Source organism: Apaloderma vittatum, unplaced genomic scaffold, assembly GCF_000703405.1.
Source record: "Apaloderma vittatum isolate BGI_N311 unplaced genomic scaffold, ASM70340v1 scaffold5337, whole genome shotgun sequence".
NCBI classification, from domain to species: domain Eukaryota; kingdom Metazoa; phylum Chordata; class Aves; order Trogoniformes; family Trogonidae; genus Apaloderma; species Apaloderma vittatum.
The window spans coordinates 1-20,833 of NW_009727699.1; the positions used below are offsets into that span (position 1 = coordinate 1).

The 20,833-nt window shown below is 38.3% G+C and overlaps 1 protein-coding gene across 1 annotated transcript; it reads left to right on the forward strand.

The window, feature by feature from the left end:
• Nucleotides 1-1,423: 1,423 nt before the first annotated feature.
• Nucleotides 1,424-17,856, forward strand: EEF1E1 (eukaryotic translation elongation factor 1 epsilon 1; the record flags this gene model as incomplete). The annotated part of the gene is made up of 3 exons (XM_009873755.1): nucleotides 1,424-1,624; nucleotides 10,659-10,754; nucleotides 17,716-17,856. Coding segments are annotated over 3 exons (438 nt in total), but the record flags the coding sequence as incomplete, so codon positions are not given.
• Nucleotides 17,857-20,833: the final 2,977 nt, after the last annotated feature.

Here is a 20,833-nt window from a genome sequence, read left to right on the forward strand (position 1 = left end):
TCTGGAAACCTCTTCCCTTCGCTCCTGGAAGGGTTGTCGCGTGTCCTTAGAAAGACGTCGCCTTGAAATGTGCTTGTTCTTGCATCATCCTCCTCCTCCCGTCTTTTCCTGTGCCAGTGCAAGTTATATCCTTGCTGACGTGGTTAAATTACGTGAAAAAAAAGATGCGGTTTTAATATCAGAAATGCAGCTGTAGTAAGGAGCTGTTGCTTTTAAATGTTTTGCTGTTTTAAAGTACATGTCTTGGTATTTTGAAGTTTGTGTGTAAGAGGCACCCAAGGCATGAAAAATGTAACGTGGGGCTGAGGACATAACAAATGTGTGAGGACATTTACATAATCCTCTCAGAGAAGTTCGATAGAGGAAAGAAGCTGTGTAGTTGCCTTATGTTTTTACATGCTTTTTTGTTTTGTATTTTTTTCTTGACGGTACTGCTTATGATTTGAGTCCTGAATATCAATATGCATTTTTTGGTTGCACAAGCTTCCTTAATTATTTAAGAACCCAACTAGTATTGTGATGCTCTTACTTGATTTTTCAGACTTATGCTTTACAGTAACTAGATCTGCCCATAGTTTTTCTGACTGCACGTTCAGTGGAAAAATTGAACAGCAGCCAAAGACTCTTGGTGCAACTGCAAAATGAATGTTATGCTTTTAACTTGCACCTTATGTTACAGTGCAATATATGGACATAGATGGGTGCCTCTGTGTGGTCACATACTTTAAAAAAAAAGCACCACATTTTAATCAGTTTCTCCTCTGTCGTTTGATGTCATAAATGGGCTTTGGTCCGTGGCAGTGAGTTTTAATTCATTCACTTAATTTCTGACTCTTAGTGGTTCAGTTTCTTTTCCCACAGTTTAACATGTGCTAATGTCACTAACAAAGGTGTAGTTAAAACTTAGAGGTGTGTTGTGTTGTCCTCCTCCAATGCCAGTGAACTACTAACTTCCATGAGAGCATTTGGGAATAGAACAGTAAGTATGAATAAGCATTTCAGTAAGTTTGGCCATTACAGTCTGCTTGGAGAGAAATTGGATGGTTAAGTCAGAGTCCGGAATTTGAAAATTAGTTAAAAGTTAGTTAATAGCATTTCTGCCAGTGTTAGAATGAGCAATACCATTTCTTCCTAATATGGTCAGAATTTGATTAATTTGAGCTAAAAGTGTCTTGATTTGTCCATATGTTTAATAAACTTCTATAAAAACTGAAAATAAGCCACCCCAAAGAGTAACAAGAGAACACAGGTTGCTTTTCTTTTAATGTTGCTACCTTTAGTTTGAACACGTCTAAATTCTGATATATTGCTTTAAAGATCCTTTTCAGGAGCTTTAAACCAAAACGATAAAGCAATAGCTATTCTGGCAGAGAGTACTTCTCGAAGGAGTTGTTCAGTGTTGCACTTTTATTTCCTTTTCTAGGTTCCTGTTCTTCAAACGAACAATGGTCCTGGGCTGACAGGATTAATGACCATAGCTGCCCACCTAGTTAAACAGGCTAAGAAAGACCAGCTCCTTGGAAGTACTGCAGAAGAGAAAGCTGTTGTTCAGCAGTGGTTGGAGTATAGAGTCACTCGAGTAGATGGAGGCTCTAGTAAAGAAGATACCAGAATAATTCTGAAGGTAAGGAGCACTTAACTACCTTACCACTGAATTTTGGAGTGACTGGACCTTGAAGAAGATTGCAGTGCTAATGTATATGTATGAACAACCGATTAATAAAACTGAGCAAACTGAAGACCTGACAGTATCTTTAAGCACTGGCTTTTATTCTGCTCACTGCTTTTCACTTTTGTTGACAAAAATACCCCAGCAGCCTGCAACAGGAGGGAAAACGGCTTAAACTGTAAAATACACAAAGTAGAGCTCTTACAGTATTTTACGGTCATAATGCTGTAAAAGACCCAGGGTTTTCCAGGTAGTTTAAAGATTATTTAGCTGCTTAGTCTCTTATTAGCTATGCAAGATGCCAGTTTCTTACTGTCTTCATAAAACTTCGATTATAAACAAGTTGGCGTTTGTCACGGGTTAAGGCTAGGGCGGCCACTAATGCAGACAGAAGCTCTCTAACCCCCTCTTCCCCCCTCCAGACGTGAAGGAAAAGGGAATGAGGCAGAGAGACTTACAGGTTAGAGAAGACTAACTAGAACAGCTTTAATGAAATAATGGAAATAATAGTGAAATGATAAAAATAAAGGACTATGTACAACTGTAGATAGTAGCCTGATACCAAACCTGACGCCCTCTCCCGATATCAATCCCCACTGGTGCTGCAGAGCAGGAGGCACTGGGGCAGCCCCAGGCTCAGCGGCAGCAGGAGCTGGATACAGGAGCTGGATTCGGGAACTCAGGATCCAGATCAAAACCAGGAGGTCGGATGGAGTCCTCTCTGGACACCGGCCATTGCAGAAAAGGGCAGAAACTCTCATGGTCACTCAATTTATACTAAACATGACGTATATGGGATGGAATACTCTCGCTGGTCACCTGTCCTGTCTATTAACCCCCTGGAGGTGCAACCTTTTACTTCCTTGTGACCCCTCTTGCTACCCAGCACCCCCAGCGTGGCACACAAGAGCCAGCAGTGGCCTTGGTCACTGTAGGAATAAGTATAAGCAAGAGCCTTTCTGTATCCCAGTCCCAGGCAGTGACTGCAAACATCAGGTGTTACCACTGCCAGTAGCACACACTGTCTGCACAAACACGCTGCCAACTTCAGAAAGTGCAGCCTTTTAGAAGAGACTAAACTGGAAAGCAAAAATCACTAAACACAACTGGGTTTTTAGCTAAACCCAGGACAGCGTTGTATTGCAAGGTAACTGCTCTGATTGACTGATTCTTACTGATTTGGTAATTATGGAATACATGCTGTACTTAATGTTGCAGTAATTGGCATTGATACCAAAAGGAGTTACTGCATGGAATTGTGTGTGAGAAGTGAAATCATAAAGGAACTGCTGCACAACTATCTTTCACATGGAGCTACTTTGTATGGAGGCTTTAGTCTACTCTAGTAAACTTTTCTGGTAGTCTGAAGCTTGCTTGTTCTTAAAGAGGTGGAAGCAGAAAAGAGAATCTCCAGAGTCACCCTGTTATTTGAGCAGCCAGATGGCAGGGAGTAGATAGCAAAATTATCTTCCTTCTTACTCCTTGTGACTGTTAATTAGTATTTTTGCAGTCTTGTGGGAACAGAGCTTGAAGAGAAAATTTGCTTTACACTGTTAAGTGTTAAAGCCTCTCTTTACTAAATGTGTAGGAAACGGTTGTGAAATTCGGTCAATTTCTGAAGTGTTTATTTTTTCTAAATTTAAAAGTATGTTTTAGATGGAAAGTACATGATGCTCAGTGTTGGTAGTCAGTCTGGATTTAGAAATAGTGTTGCGAGCTGCAAGGTAGTAAGAAGGCTGGCTTTAAGGCTTGCAGAGTCTTAATACTTTTGACTTTTGTTAAGTATAGCAAGTCTGAGTCAACTAGCATAAGTGCAGAAACCAAAGATCAACTGAAACGTTGTGTTAATTAAAGTAAAAATCTTTCTTCTTAGAATGGTGCAAAGCAAAACCTTGTTAGTAATCTGTTGTCCTTTTCAAACTGATAGCCTCCTTGATGTTGAAGACTTAGAATTTTGTGACTCTCTTAGGAAGATCAATTTGGTGAAAACCCATTTCTCTCAGACCCCAGATAATCTGAATTGTCTTGATCTCATCTGTGGAATATCTTCCATTGGTTAAGCCTGAGTTGGTTTACTTTGCTTCTCTTTTTGTAACATCTCTGGCCTTATTTTCTCTGTTCAAATGCTATCAAAACCTGTGCAGTCATGGTTGTGCTAAAGATATCACATGAAAACTGTCTATTTTTGGGGATTTTCAGAACTAGATTGAAGGCAGAGCTGACAAGTCAGGGTTCAACTTGAGGTTCAGATGTTCTTCAAACAATTGGTACAACAAGGTGGCCTTCAGAGGCTCTGGTGTCTTAATTTTTTTAAGAAACTTCATGACAAATATTACATAACTTCCGTTATTTTCCAGACAAACTCTTGATGCCTTTTGTTCTCTCCCAAAGTGTGAGAAGACCGTATGACAACAAGTAACTAAGTTCTGTTTACCGTTTTTGCCCCTCACGTTAAAAAAAAACAAAAACAAAAACAAAAACCCCAAGTTTTCTGTGTTTTTATAATAACTGCATCTGCTCAGGATAACTTAAGTGATGGCACCTGCTTTGTCAGCGTGTATGCACCTGAGTATTTGCAGAATTGTATTTGAGCCTTAAACAAAGACGCAGAGCTATGACTGTTCCATGCTGAAGCTGGTATCTCTCTCCAGTTTTAGCCTTAGCAACACTGGCCGCGTGGGAAAGACAATGTACTGAAGCACAAATACACAGATAAATCAAGTGTTTATAAAGAAAGCAAAATTTCTTCACTGAGAAACAGCATCACTTGAGGGAGAATCTCTGCCTTTAAGTATATTCTAACAGATAATACTATTTTGAATTTCCCTATGGATTTTCTTTTTGTTTAGTAGATGTTGAATAGTCAGAATTTATTTTGACATGGGACTGCTGTGGAATTGTTCCAGCACTAATAATTTTGTAGTATACCAATTAAGCTTTTTTTTAAAAAAAAAATTTGTTCTCTTGCCACCATGATTAATCAGAAAAAGAGGCAGCCTCCCATTAAAGTATACTATGCCAAAAGGGAGTACGGATGAAAAAAAACCCTAAAATAGGAAGGCAAGTCTGAGGCTGTAGTTTTAAAACGTGTCTGGAATACACAATGGCAGTCTTGGGACAATTGCAGCCTAGAGCCACAATTTATAATAAGCTGTGCCAAAAACAGTTCAGTCACTTCTGCTCTAAACTTCGGGCTGCCCCTGCTTAATCTTTAACTGAGGTGATGTGATTCTGAAAAATATCAGTAACTAACTTGTTTTCTGTTTGTTAATTTGAACGGGAAGGGTTTTCTGTTGGCCTCAGGAAAATAGGTTCTTAATGACTAAAACTGTTACTTGGTATGAAGATAATCATGAAGCAGTGAAGCCATCTCAGCCTTTTTTTTTTAAAAAATTATTTTTATATTCATTCAGAGCAAATGCCACATTGTTCAGACCTGGCCAGTGCAGGAGCTCTTGGAGTTTTGTCCAACTTTGATTTGTGCTCATGTGCTGGACAGAAGTAATGGGAGCAGTATCTCTGGACTGTTCTTTAGCAGACAGGTAGAAGTGATGACTGTTAGCAGTGGTGATAATGTAATATCCAGTGCATTATGTTTCCTTTCCACAGCATGAGAGAGCATTTTTATTTGCTTTTTTTGCTACTTAGTGTTAAGTCAAGCTGCATAGGAGAAAAAAAATATGAAAAATTACTGAGTTGTGCTTGGTAACCAGTAGTTTTTTAGACTTCTGGGAAGGAATTGAAAACCTTTGTGAAACACTGGTACTGTCAAATGTCTACTCGCCTGTTAATGAATTCCATTCATAAAACCATAGACTAGTTTCAGCTGGAAGAGACCTTGAAGATCATCAAGTCCAGCACTTGTCCCAGCCCTATCAACCCACTAAACTATGTGCCCCAATGCAACATCCACTCGTCTCTTAAACACCTCCAGGGATGGTCGCTCAACCACCTCCCTGGGCAGCCTGTTCCAATGGCTGACAACCCTTTCAGTATAGAAATTCTTCCTAATATCTAACCTGAACCTCCCCTGGCACGATTTAAATCCATTTCCCCTCGTCCTGTCACTCTCCACTAGGGAGGACAGACCAGCTCCCACCTCTCTGTAACTTCCCTTTGGGTAGTTGTAGAGGGCGATGAGGTTTCACCTCAATCTCCTCTTCTCCAGGCTAAACAGCCCCAGATCACTCAGCCTTTCCTCATACGACTTGTGTTCTAAGCCCTTTACCAGGCTGGTAACACACCTCTGTACCCTCTCCAGCACCTCGAGGTCCCTCTTGTAGTGAGAGGCCCAAAACTGGACACAGCACTCGAGGTGCGGCCTCACCAAAGCCGAGCACAGGGGCATGATCACCTCCCTGCTCCTGCTGACAGCACCATTGCTGACCCAGGCCAGGACCATTCCTGATCCAGGCCAGGATGCCGTCGGCCTTCTTGTCCCCCTGGGCACCCTGCTGGCTCCTGTTCAGCTGACTGTCCACCAGCACCCCCAGGTCCCTCTCTGCCTGGCAGCTCTCCAGTCGCTCCTCCCCCAGCCTGTAGCGCTGCTGGGGGTTGTTGTGACCCAAGTGCAGGACCTGGCAATTGGCCTTATTGAAACTCATGTGATTGGCCTTGGCCCAGCAATCCAGCCTGTCCAGATCCCTCTGTAGAGCCTCCCTCCCCTCCAGCAGATCGACATGTCCACCCAGCTTGGTGTCATCTCCAAACTTACTGAGGGTGCACTCCATTCCCTCTTCCAAATGATTGATGAAGATGTTAAACAGGAGTGGCCCCAGTACTGAGCCTTGGGGGCCACCATTCGTGACTGGTCACCAGCTGGATTCGAGAGGTTTGAAGGTCTGCTTTGTCAATTTTAGGTATTCAAAACTTGAAAGTTCTTCTCCCTGCCTCCCATCTTCAAAGGCTTATTCTAGATAACTGGGAGCTTGTACTCACATTCACAGAAAAGCTTCCACAGAAATGTAGCAATCTGTAGTCTCCAAAGGGTAATTGTAACCAAGAATTTTTGTGTACTACTTTGTGTCTCATACAGAAAATGTTACATGATTTCAACTAGTCTTGTTCCAGTTTCCTGTGCTATCTGGCTGTAATCATGAAATCCAATTAGAAATCTGAATATGAGAGCATCAGTTCTTATTTAACGTGCTTGTTTGAAAAATTACTATTGCCACAAATATATAAGCAGGTTAGTCCATGCCATCAATCCACAGTTCTTATACTCTGTCTTTTGACAGACCTCTAAATGGGATGCCTGCTTGCTTTGGCAAGCTTGTCCAGCAAGCATTTTTTAAACTTTGACTTTCTGTATTCACTTCTCTCCCTTTTCTGCTAGCACCAGTGTGCTTATAGATATAAAAGAGTGAATCAACATTTGTTGATTATTCTGTCCTTTACAGGAAGCTCAAGATGTTGAATATATTCTTCCAGAACAGCTTTAGCTCATATTTTGCCAGTTAGACAGAAAAGTCTTGTGTTAGAAGTAAAAGTATGGCTATGTCATTCAGCTGTGCAGTTCTGCTTCTCTTGGTTATGGCTGCAGAATCCTTTTCTTGGCTTCTGCATTGTCAGAGGTTTTCCTGAGGCTTTTGAGAGTGCTCAGCTCTTTGTCTTTGCATGGTGCAATATAAAGGTATTTAGGGCATAAATGACCTCGAGAATATTGCTGACTGGAAGGACGTGCCTTGGCATGTAAGGGAGAAGTACGTGCACCAGCAGCGTGTGGTGTTGTGGAGAAAATACGCGAAGGAAAACTGGGGTGTGATGAGACCCACTGTAAGCTCTGGAGCTGTTGTGGGAAGCCGTTGTTGCTTACTGGAGCCGCCGTCTCAACTGGCGGTGACTGGAAGGGATTCAGTCACCTAAATGGATGACTTGGATTATAGACAGTTTGATTGCGTCCTTAAAAGCCAGTGTGTGCTGATGTGGGGTAGACAGAAGTGTGCTGTGGACGGGATGTGTTGTGCTGTCTACATCTGGGCTGTAAAATGGATTATTATTATTTTTTTCCCCGTAGAACAAGCAAATGAAAATCCATTGGTTAGTCCATAAATAATGCAACATCTCTTCTTTCCGTTCCTTTTTCTCCCTCATTTCCAAAAATGAAATTTGAATTGCTGCAGTTGTTCAGTGCATATGAGCGCATCAGACTGCAGTTATGCCTTAAATACCTGTCTGAAATTTGAGAAGGGGTTTCTTGAGGGATTGCAACAATAAGTTCACGTAGTTGAAGGCAGCTTCCAAGACTTATTTCAGCCATTTAATACTGGGGTTGTAGATACATAATCAATTCAAGTAGAGATGTTCGCTACATGAAAGACAATGATACAAATGACAGCTAATAGACCTGAATTTTCTGGATGTAATAGAAATTCAAATGTGGCTTTGTATTTGTATTTTCATTAATCTCTCCAGGACAGGCACACTAGTTCAGTTTAATACCATGGTCACTTAAGAAAGGTTGAATTTCAGGAATTTTAACACAGTTGGCTATTAGCCAATTAACATAATTTTATATGGAAAGTGTAACCCGTGAGGCAAGACGAACTAAATGTGCCTAGTGCATGTGGAAAAAATTGCACTGTGGTGTTTCTGGCTCAGGTCAACTTACAGAATGAAATCGGAATATCTGGCTAAGTTTCCTGGGAGGAAGGTACATATTAAAAATCAGAACTGTAAAGTAATGCTAATTTATTCAAAGCTAAGCCTTTTTTGTCAAATTCCATTTGCTCAATTAACAAACTTTGTAGAATTTGATGAATAAAAATAAGTAATTTTTCATGCTCTAATGGCTTACCTTGCCTTTAAAATGTTAAGGGTTTTATTTTTTTATTGCTCAACATTTTAGAGTATACATGCACAGTATATTCGAAGAACAAATTTATTCTTTATGAGCTATTAACCCATCCAACTGGGCAAACTATATCTGCATAAAAATAGCCTACTTCTTGAAGATATATAAAACTCTGGTGAAGAAATCTAAAATGTTGAGCAGGGAAATAACTGTGTTGATTGTACCTTCAGAGATAATGAGATTTTTGCTTTACAAAATCCTGATTCTCTAAGCCTAGACTAAGAAGAAATGGGGTGGGAGAGGGGGGTGATTTAATTTCACTGGTATTAGTTCTCATTATAATGCGCACTGAATTTCTCATTAATCAAAATGAAACCTGATGGTTGGAGAATCCATGTCAGAATAAATGAGTTGTTTGGGGTTTTTTTCCTAGTAAACAGATCCCTAGATTTTTTTCTTCTCCCAAAAGCTTTTTCTTCTTAACATTGCATTTGCTTCTGTGTTGTGTGTTGTAACGGTAGTTATATGTTTAAAGGAATTTGAGAGCTAACTGACATGAACAAAGCAGTAAACCCGTCTAAAGGAAAGAAGCAGCATAGCCAGGGGGAGATGACCTTACAGACTTTTAGCTATGCAGGGGTTAATATTTTTCCCTGATTTGCTCTAATGAAACAAATCAAAGCAGACATGAGGTTGTTTAAATATTACAAAAGTGCAGGAGTCCTGTCAAGAAGAGGTTATGAAAGAAGTAGTAAGGTGGTGTAATGGAGTCAAACTTGTCAAATTCAAATGCAAGAGCAAATGTCTTAAAGTCTCAGCATTTTAGTTTTGTGGTTTGGTTTTTTTTCTATGTATGCACTAGGATAACTTCATATCAGTAAAATTAGGGAACCACAAAAACTGCACTATGCTTAAGAGTAAAGGCAACTTTTAAAATGTTTGCTAATTATTGGCCCCCTTCTCTTTGCCATAGGCCTTTTTGGAAAAATAAGAGGTTATCTTAAATGGAACAGGCTGTAATTGAGACTTAAAATGTCCCTGAATCAAAGCGTTAGTTATGTTTAAGCTGTTTACCTCTGTTTCTAGGCTGAGAAGTAGGAGACAGAAAGGTGCACAGATTGGGTGCGATGGTTAAATGTGCATAAAAGGAAGGACAGGTGAAGAGGTAGAGCAGGTGTGTGGTGCCTGTGATACACCTGACTAAGGAGTCTGCCAGCCTCCTGTTTTTGGGCAGGGAATGACTCTGCATACAAAAAGCCATAGAAAGGGTTTTTCACCAATACAGATTTGAAATATTTATTCACAGAACCTCAGTGGAAGCCTTCTGTTACCCAGCCTTAGAGCCTCTCATGTGGAATTGTTGCGAGAGCATTTCAAAGTGTTGAAGCAGCGCTCTCTTCATCAGGACTTAGATAGCGACTGAATTGTCAGAGCAGTCATTAAGAATTGTTAGCAGGGATTTCAACAGTGATAAAAGCAGATGCCAAGCCCTATCAGTGGATGCGCATCAAGTTTCTAGCACTGAGCTTGAAACACGTTATTTGTTTCCCACCTCACTATCCCTGTATGTTTGCCTGGTTCTCGCCCATCTGTGGTTCCAGAACCTTGCTGACCAGCTGCACTGTGGGAGTCCTGGAGGGCAGAAGAAGCTGCTGCTGGAAGAGCAACGTGCTCTCCTCTGAGCACAGGAATGCTTTTTTCTCACTTGCCAAATGTAAACTGTCTCACAGCGATGCTTCTGCGTCAAATGCGTTAATAAAAAATAACACCAACTACTGCGTTTTTGAATTCCAGTAATATAAACCCAAAAAACCAAGACAGATTTGAAAGTATTTTTGTGGAGTCAGCTTAATATGTAAAATAAATCACATCAGTGTTTACAAAAATTTAAGTGCATGTGAGTGGGGAAATTATGAAAAATTATGTGCCAGCAGCAAGCTTGCTAGCACTGTGTTCGTAGACCAACATTTAAATTTTACAGAATTCTTGCTATCAAAGAATGATATTTTAATTATCTCAACATTTTTTAGATTTTTTTTCTTCTTTTAATATTTTTCTTCTTTGCTGAGTTAGGATAAATTAAACTTAGTATTTAGTTTGTATGCAGGTCCTCCAGAGGAAGTTTTCTATTATTGTAAACAGTTGCCTTAGTATTTTGTCAATAGTACAGCATTATAATGGCTTTTTCCTTTTTAGGATCTTAATATGCACCTTGAAGATAAAGTCTACCTTGCTGGAAACGTTTTTACCTTAGCAGATATTTTGATGTACTATGGATTACATCATGTCATGGTAAGTGTTATTTGCGTTATTTTTATATGTACACCTATTCTAATTGTTGTTTATCTAAAGGGCAGTTTATTGCTGTAGAAGTTGACTTATTGACTTGATCAATGACAATTACAGAGCAAATTTTTTTTGTAAGAACTTCAAATAAAACTTTTTTATTTTAAAAAGTAATATTTAGTTCTTGATGTGTTGAAAGAAGTGTATTGTGTGTAGTGTGCAGCATGCTTTAGTTTCTTCTGTGTAATATAGCACAGGCGATACCTGTCCCTGTGTTTATAGGTATGAGGATTTTATGTTCAAGTCAGAAGCACGACTGCTTGCAGAACTACGTGGAGAAATGGATAAATGAAACTGAAAGGATGTGTCAGAACTGAAAGTACTAACCTTGTTAGTATTGGAGAAATTAAATTTCCAAAGGGTAAATGCATATAAAAGTGGGAGCCATGACAAAATGTCATTTGTGTTTCAAGACGTAATGAGACTCAATAACATACAGAATTTGAAAATAACATTGTAAGCTGGTGCTTAGGATTAAAAAAAACACATTGCGCTGAGCGAAGAAGACGTTGAGATTTTCATAGTGAGCTCAGGGTTTACTATGAAGTGCCTATAAATCGTTGCACCTCAGTTCTGAACCCCAAATGGTAATCTAAAGATGAAGCTGTACAAGAAGCTGTTTGTATTTTAGTGGCTGGAATGTGATTGTAAATGAGCCCTCCTTCTCTGGAGTGGCTACTATTAAACAAACCAAAGGACTTCTACAAAAAAAAGTCTGTTAAATTCTTGGGAGAAGATAAAATCAGAGAGTTATAAGAAAGTTGAAGGGGAGGGGATTATCAGAAAAAGGTGCTGCTGTGTATCTGAGACGCAGTGAGTGCCATCACCAGGGTGAGTTGTTACTATACAATTAAAAGCAGGGCTCTGGGAGAGGAGTGCAAGAGTGATACACTTCAAAACAGAGGCTGAGGCTGGGGAGGAGAGAAAAAGTAATGAAAGACTACGAAAAATGAGAATTTAGGTATATGTATCTTGACTGTCCAGGAGTAAAAGCTCAAATGAGAGAGTTTCAAGCAGAGGGAAGGGAAGCTTCATTTCAGAAGGCTTTTGAAAACATGTTAGAGTAAGTCACTTAGAATTAATTCTATTAAATCATATTTGCCTTGTAAAATACCTGAAGTAGTATGATAGATGTGTTGACTAGAGTGTCAGAATGTGTTGCCTTTCACATATGATCTGTAGATGTAGGAAAAATGTAGAAGTGGTTGCTAAAAATATGACTGTAAGAGAGTATGAGTTCAAAAGAGACTTTTTTCTTTTAAACACTTGTGCAGGAGAAAATCAAGCGTGTGTTAAATTTAGACTTTGCTCTAGAGTAGGCCACCTAATCAAGAAGAAAAGATACAAGTTATTGCTTTGGGAAATAGAACAGATGGTAAAAACAAATGACTTGGTGCTCCTGGGTACCTGCAACTATTCAGACACTACTTGGGACAAGTTTATGGTACAGCATCTGTTTCTGAAATGTTTGATTTCATAGAAGATAATTTTCTGAATTGGAAGGGTATAAAGGACAAATAATGGGGTGGCTATCCTAAATAAAGAGGAAAATCTAGAAGTTACTAGCCAGGAATTAACATGTATTTTGAAGGTTTTGGAATTGATTAATATTAATACTTAACTGTAACAATGAAATCTTGAACTGTAGAATCCTGTGATTGTTTTTTTTTTTTTGTTTGTTTGTTTTTTTTTCTGTGATCAGAAGAAAGTATGTCCAGGGCTGCTTCTCTGCCCTAAGCTTCAAGGCGGGCAGCAAGCAGCTGTATATCTTAACGTGATGTGGTCCAAGGAAGCAATATGTGATATCCCCCACTGTTTCAGCTAAGCCTTATGCAAACTATCAATAAACATTTCCTGTAATCCTTTGAGAGAGGAGGTAGAGTGGGTAGGGGGAGACACATGGTTCTTGCTGTCCATCAAACTGTCTAGAAAATAGAGCTGAAACTGGTACTGCTAGGATTAATCTCTCTGCTTTCATAGACTTAACAACTACATGTGAACACAGACATTACTGATAGAATGCTGTAAATATTAGTGACATACTGTGATTGTCCTGAATGAGCTGAGTATTAGTAAAATGTTAAAAACCTTCTGATGCATATTTCATTGGAAACAGTTTTTAAGACCACCAAATCCTATTGCTTACCTTGTAGTTTCATCTTCCTTTCTTAGTGTTTCTCAATATAGATCATACATTTTTGTATTTCTTCCTTCCTCCCACCTTCGTTTTGCCAGTCTCATTACCCAGGGCTGGGTCTGGAACCTCGTTCTTCACTGTCCAGGCTCATCTGTTTGAACTTTGTAATCAGTTTGTTTACTGAACAGCAGCAATTTTGCAGCTCTATGCTTTTCAGTCTTCCTTCTAGTTCTCTTAAGCAGTGTGTGTTTTAAAAAATCCATATTATGGGATAGGAGTTAGTATTTTAATGAGTGAGAGCCAGACTCAGGTAGTGTTTCAGGCTTCTTGCAGACTGAGTCTATTAATTAGAAATACACACTTGTAATAACAAGAGAGGAACTGAATTGTAAACTTTCTGCATCATAATATAGGTCACAAACAGCCAAAAAGTGGAGTGCTTAATACTGTCTAAATGAGCTGAGGTGATTTACATTGTCATATGTAATTCCACATCTCCATGTATCTAATACACCTGTTGTTGTCTTTAGACACCTTGATTACTTAAATACTCACAGATAAATATAATGAACAGTGAAGTTCTAGATTAAAGCATAGATTGCAGAGAAAAATGTGAATTTGGAAGCGTTGCTTGAGGATAGCTCAGGCAATCAGTAAGCATTAAATTCTCCCTGCAGTAATGAAGTTGCTTTCGTATCATTTTTTTATTTTAAATAAAAAAAAGTTTTCTTTATGTTTTTATTCTGAAGTATTTTCAAACAGCACAAGTCCAGTTCTGTCTGAGAAATAAGCAATATGAAAGATCGATCCTACTTTATACTTCAACAATTTTGTCAGAACTAAAGAAATAGTCTCAAATATATGTGTCTGATTGAAAATTTCTTTAATAAGGTCTAGAAAATAACTTACGGGTGAAATTTGTATGTGCAAATAGAAGAAGCCTCAGTCAAAATTTTGGGGTCAAATCAAGTGCAAAACAAAGAAAGTTGTTCTTAAGTCAGAACTACTAATACTGAACTACAATGAGTCTGCAACAGTAGTTTATTTTCCACTTAATTCTCTTCCATTATGAACATTTCCTGTGATAAACAGATTGTTGTTAATTTTTATTAATATTCACTGATATGCTGCTTATCTTAAGTATTGGGGTAGCAGGCCTTCTAAAGAGCGATGCTAGAAATGGTACTTCAACTGAATTACAAAAACAATTTTAGTTGAAAGAAAATATTTAATTTTAAGCACGTTCCTTTGACAGCAGAAAATCAGTCAAAAGTATGTAGAAGTATATGTATTTAATGAAGTACACCATTCAACTTTGTTTTGTTTTTTTCTCTTTCCTATCTAAAGGCTAAATGTCAAAAGCGAGATAGTATCTCATCCTTTTCTTGATGCTGAAGAACTTCAGATGTAGGCAGGCATTTTTAGACTTTCCATGCACATGCAGGATGTGGAAAATGGGAATTTCTGTCTGCATCCCCAATGCTGCTGAAAGCAAATATAATTAAAACTCGTGTATTTATATCCTGCTTAGAAGCTCTTGTAGTTGGACTGTATGATGACCACTTTGGTTACCCTTTGCGATGGAAGAATAAGACTTTTTTTTTTTTTTTGCATGACATAAAAAAAAAGCCTGTCAAATTGAGTGTCTGCTTCTTTGCTATTAAAATAATTGCTTTAATAGCAAATAATTATTTTAACAGCAGAACAGCAGCCTTTCTTAACTTGGGGGAATTATCTAATTTAATGAGGAAGAACAGAAAATACCCATCTAACAAAACGTTGTAAAAAATGCCGTGGAAGTGATCTCTAAACAATTAACCTAAGAGTTATGTTCCAAGTAAAAAGTAGAGCATGCCACAAAGTGCTTTTTAATATATTTCACTGATAGAGTACATTATGTAAATAAGTAAAAATATCTTGCTTGTTGTGCCTAGAGTACAAAAAGGGGGTTTGTTATTAGATTAGCTGTCTGGTTTGCCCTTCAGATGTTTTTTCACTGTGCTAACAGAATGGAGGAGGACTGTTTCTCCAGACTTTATTTTTGATATACATCAGAGAAGTACGAAGAATGAGAATTATCAGTATAAAATTAAGGGATGGAATTACTTCTGCTGCAAAATTTAGTTGAGTGTTTTCGTAACCAAGTGCTGACCTTTTTCCAAAGTCTTTAATGGGTATTGTAATTATAACTTCTAAGTGTACAGCCCTCACAGAACTTAGCTGACAGTATTTTTTAGGTGCTCATCCTTAAGTACTTCCAGTAGTTTTAGGTGGCCTCAGAACACACAGGTTGCTCTTTGTATGTTCTGTGTTGCTTTGTAAATGGTTCTACAGATTCATGCCAAGCACCAGCTTCCAACTACCATTAATTATTGCAAACTGCAGGTGATCAAAATCATCTTTCCAATCTTTCTTGAACATACTTTACTTACAGAGGCTCTGGCAATTTGTGAAGGAGTGTTACATTTTAATAGCTTCCACTTTTTTGTTTTAAGGGTTTTTAAAATTCTGGAGTTTTTCCCCTTATTGGTGTTACTCTGTTTCATTTAATGCCAAGGAACTCTGTGTTTTTAGGTCAGCAAAAATCAAAACACAGCCACAGATTATTTATCTGCGCACTTTTATCGGACCATACAGCTGTAGGAATAGTGTTCACATTTCTATGCTAGCTGCAGGAAAAGCAGATCTACTCATATGGCCTGAACTGGGGTTCATGACAGTTCAAAACTGCAAAAGTTGCAGTCGAAGAACGTGACCAGTGCTGTGGTTGTGTTCTGGCAGGTGAGTTGCGTAGGAAGAACAACTGCTTGGGTTTAGGAGCAGCTGCAAATCACTGCTTTTTGGTTGCTACTGCAGTTACTGTGCCCTTAATTTACTGTTAGGAGAGCTTTAATGCTGCGTGGTGTTGATTTAAATTCTGTCCTGCAACTTTCTGAAATTCTTCTTCCTCAGTATGTTTCCTTTGGTAAATATTCGAGTATGTATCCTTATTTTCCTTTTACCTCTATGGGTCTAAAGCTTTCCAGTTCTGAGCCAAGTGCTGGGCTGTGTGAGAGAATAGCAAGGATGTATAGTAATATAATAGTGTAGTAGTAAGAATAGTAAGCAAATGTTCTAGGCAGCATATGAAAAGGAAAAGGCTGGTGTGTCGCAAGGTGAAATTTAACATGGGAGCTTTGAAGGCCAGCTTTTCACTCGTACGGCTGAGTAAATGAGCATTTATAACTCTTGCTGTGATTTAAAGTTTGTTGGAATGTATTTGTTTTCAGCTGTCCTGTACTCAAGATGCAATTTGCAAGGAACCTGTGAAATGTGGTGTTTGTAGAGCAAGGCATAAGGAATATGCCACCTGTTTAGCTTTTGGAGAGGGGATTAACCTTGATTAGCTTTAGAAGTTTAAACGTGAAAAATATTTAGCATGTCTAGCTTGTGATTTGTCTGTTAAAACTATCCTCTACAGGTGTGCCCTTTTTCGTTGACTGCAGGTGTTGTCAGGATGACTAAGGAAGGCTTGATGGCTAACTTAGCTAACTGAAAATGAAGTGAGGTGAATCCCCCACTGATCGCCTTAAGGCTTGGTGAGATAAGAGAGGGCAGTTGATGTGAAGATCATGTTTTGTTCCTGATGCAGTTTTTGTAGTCTCTTTTGTGGATTTCCCCATTTGTAATTCAGTCGCAGTAGGTTAATGCAGGGAAACAGATTTTTGTCTGAGCTGATCAGTTAACTTAATTCAGAGGAATGAGGAGACCTAGAACTGCTAATCAAGGAATGGTAATACATGTGACACAAAATGAGAATAGTTCTTCTACTGCTGGTTTGAAAGACTGAAGTAATAAAAGACTTTGTAGTGAATTTTTGAGGATATTGTGGACTGGAACTTAGAATTCTGACTTGGACAGGTGTCGTTAAGATCTGCAATTGTAGCTGACTTTATGTGAGCCAGTCCTCTGGTTAAAGTAGAGATAGGCTTGAAGCTCTTCGTGAGCTGTTGCAGTGGCTGTTTAACAGCTGAGGGCTTCCTCCTGACTGATCTTGCAGCTGTTTAGATCTGCCTTAAAATAAGTAAGTGAGTGAGCTGTTGACTTGAGAAGTCTGGCAAGCAACAGCACCTCAAACTGTACAAGTGAGAGTATCTTAAATATGTTTAGGATCTATGGATGGGTTTCCAGTTTGTTTTACTGCAGTAATTTGAATTATGCCATTGCTATCTTAATAAAGTGAGCTAGCACATCTGAACAAGCTATGTTGTTTCTTAGTAACTATTGTTTTCCATTTTGAGCAGGAGTCACACAAATTTCAATTTTTCCATGCACTCTGCAATTGCTTGGGAGAAAAAAATATTCCTGTACTTATAATACACCTTGAAATACAAGGTAGTCACTTTGTGTGAGGCAAGACCGTGTGCTAGATTAATGTGAAAGACGTGTTGTGGAACTCTTCTCTGCACCCCCCAGTACTGAGTGCTAACCTCGTGAGTAGATAGATGCATTAAATTTAAGCAAGCTAATGCCATTTTTCCCCTGTCTGTCATAAAGAAATGTATAATTCACCCTCCAAGCCTGCTCATTTGAGTAAAATAAAAGTAAATACATAATCTAGGGTATAAATTTTAATATTCGAAGTTAAGGGAGAATACTGCTGGATTGTAACAACCTATGTGAGTTGAAATCAGCTGTAAAACTGTTGACTCATTTTATCTTAGCACATGTGAAGACATTAAGGATGCGGTGCCTTCTATTACTGGTACTTTGTGTTTCTTCCCCATGCAGGTGGACCTCACAGTGCAAGAAAAGGAGAAATACCTAAACGTGTCCCGTTGGTTCAACCACATTCAGCATTATCCGGGTGTCCGACAACATCTGCCTAATGTCGTCTTTATCAAGAACAGATTATACACTAATGTCCATTAAGGAAAATTTGAATGTCATGTTGGAAGGGTGTTTGGGAGTGTAGAATTTAAACGATCCCAAACGGCTAACTTGCAAATAGTGGTTTGTAAACCCTCTGTATGTGAACCAAAACTGCTGATGCCTCAAATACAATTGCATTGAATTGCTATTGGTCGTTCGAGAGTATGGACTAGTTAAAGAATTATGGCATGTATCTGATTAAATGCAACAAGGGGAGAAAGATGGAAATTGAGTTTTAATTCACTATTTTTTAAAAATGCAACGTTCTTTCAATTAAACATCAAAGTGTAATTACGTGGTCTTTGTAGGAAAGAAGTGCTTATTTTCCTTCAATTATTCACTCCTTGTACTATTTATTGAAATTTTTACATACGTCCCGCTTTCTTTTCATTTTATTTTCCATGGATGTTTACACTAGTTTTGTAAAAGTCAAGAGCTATATTGTGTGCCAAGGATATGAAAAGGGGAACACGCAAATGTTACAAAGTATTTATGTGACTGAATAAATTATTTTAAGACTGTAGTCTTAATTTGGTTGTGAAATTTCTTAGTTTTTCTTAGGCAAAGAAAATATTTTTTTAAAGATTAGTTCATCTAGTACTACATTTTGTTGTATATGGGTTTTGTTAAATTCTGGAAGCCTTTTCTTTCAAACTGGGTAACAAAGCTAGTGTTTTTCAAGGTAAAAAATGAGCAAAAAACAACCACTAAAACAAAACCACAACCAAAGCAACAAAATAATGTCTCAGCTTAAGACAGTAATGAGCTAGTCTATCGTGTTCACTCTCAGTGTTTTGAAGTTTGTTTTGAAACCAAAGACACTATAGTTGTATCGAACGTTTGGATAGGTCGTTTCACTGTAAAATTTTTATTTTTAACAAATTTAAAAGTGCTAATGCAGTGCCCTGAGCATACATCTGAATTAGGTGATTATCTTCTGCACAATTTGGTTAACATTAATTTTAAAATACTGGAAGGAACAGAAACATTTTGGTGTTTTAATTGATAAACTTTTATGTTGTTTTCTACAACAATGTTCAGCAGACAACTTCATAGTTTTACATGATTTTCTTTTCACTTGTGTGCTACTTGAGGAGCCAGCAAGGTAGACAGAAAGCTGTCTTGGATAGCTCTTGGAGCGTTTTGAACGTTACAAGGCCTAGAGAGAAAGAAACAGGTTGATAATGACATGAGGTAATCTTAACACATAAAAGAACAGAAGAAAATTGCATGAGCTTAACTTGGGCAATTGCAGGTGTTTTCTCTATATGCATAATTTTTTAGAGGGCTTACAGGCACACAGTACTACTTTTCGGTAGTAAAAAAATGAAAATACTCTTGTTCAATTTGAAAAAGGTCTCATTGTTTCCCAAGAGACTTCATTTTTTCAGCTCCTACTGTTTTTCCTGTTACTCTTGTTCCTTGCTATTTCGAAGCAAGCATTAAGTACTGAACCACAAAGATTTCTGAGATTTGTTCATGAATTGTGAAGCAGGCTTTAGTGCAAACGTACATTAGAAACTCCATGCTCCAAATTTTTCATATTTGACTACCTGAGGGCTTCAGTTTTTTGCTGTTGGTACTTGCACTCTTAATTCCTACTTTATTCAAACATTTGTTCGAATGCCTGGTAGTAGGTATGAAAGTGAGGTTGCTTTTTTTTTTTTCCCCCTTCTACTTATGGCTGGGAGCAACTGGTGATAAGACATAGAAAAATACCTGCACTTCTGCTACGTTCTACTATAATGAACCATTTCCTGGTTCTGAAGGGGAACAGGAGTGGAAATTATCAGTGCATTTGGCCAGGGTTTGGGAAAGCCTCATTTATCTTACAGATTGAGTGTTTTCACATATTCTCTTGCGAGTGAGAACGATTTAGGTTTTGTCAAGTGTACGTGCAAGCCTTCATTCATGCAAATACCAGCTTACGTTACAGTTAACAACACTGAAATGGAAGCAGCTAAAATTATTGCTGAAAACAATACTGTCCTCTTTCAAGACAAGTTTTGTAAGGATGGTGTTATAAAGTGTGGTTTTTTTGTTTTAAACTCAAACAGCTGCTGTTTCCAAGTGTCAGGATTTCTCAAGGTGGCTACATGCTCCTGCCGCAGAATCTCCTAGCCTCTTGTGCCAGTTTTATTTTCTTCTGTGTAGAACAGACGTGTTACTTGCTGCTGAAATGCAAAAAAAAAAAAAAAAAAAGTTCAGCTGACAGAAAAACGAAATGTTTAGAAATGGTTTAGTAAAAATTTAACTCTGTGCTATCTAAAAGGCTTTTGGTCATTATCACGTGCTAACTTGAGCATTTCAATTTTCTCTCCCCTGCATGGAGAAACTTAAGGAGGGAGGGGGTTAAAATCAAGGGCAGCTGAATTGTGACTTTGCCTTGAGAGACATGACTGGGAAAACCAGATGGTATTGATTTCCTCCCCTCTCCCCTTTTCTATCTAATACTTTTTGATCATCAAGGACATCTAAATCTGTAAAAGAACTTTTGAAAAATCATAAAAAATGTAGCTTCGTCTGTCTGAGATTGCATGAGGTATGTTTTTTTTATAATGACACTTCATATTATTTACAGATGAGGTGTAGTGTACATGAGCTTTCCAGTTAGCACTGATGGTCTGTGTAAAGGGTGTCAGTGGGTAAATGTTCTGCTGTTTCTAAAGCTACTGCTACTTGTCTTTCTGTTTCTTTAGTACTTTCACTGAACGCTAGTGAAAGTGACTTTCCTCCCTTGCCTACCCCCTTATACTTTCTTCAAATTTCAGTTGCTGAAGGGCACAGTAGATACTGTGAAGCTGTTTTACTTTTTTTGTTTCACAGTTTGATGATGATGATGATGACCACAGTGATGTGTGGAATTTATTTTCACAGCGTTTCATGAACAGCGACACTCTTATTTGTTAATGTATCTCATCATTGCAGTATTATTATTTTGCATAATTGTTCTATCTAATTTATTCAAGGGGCCTGA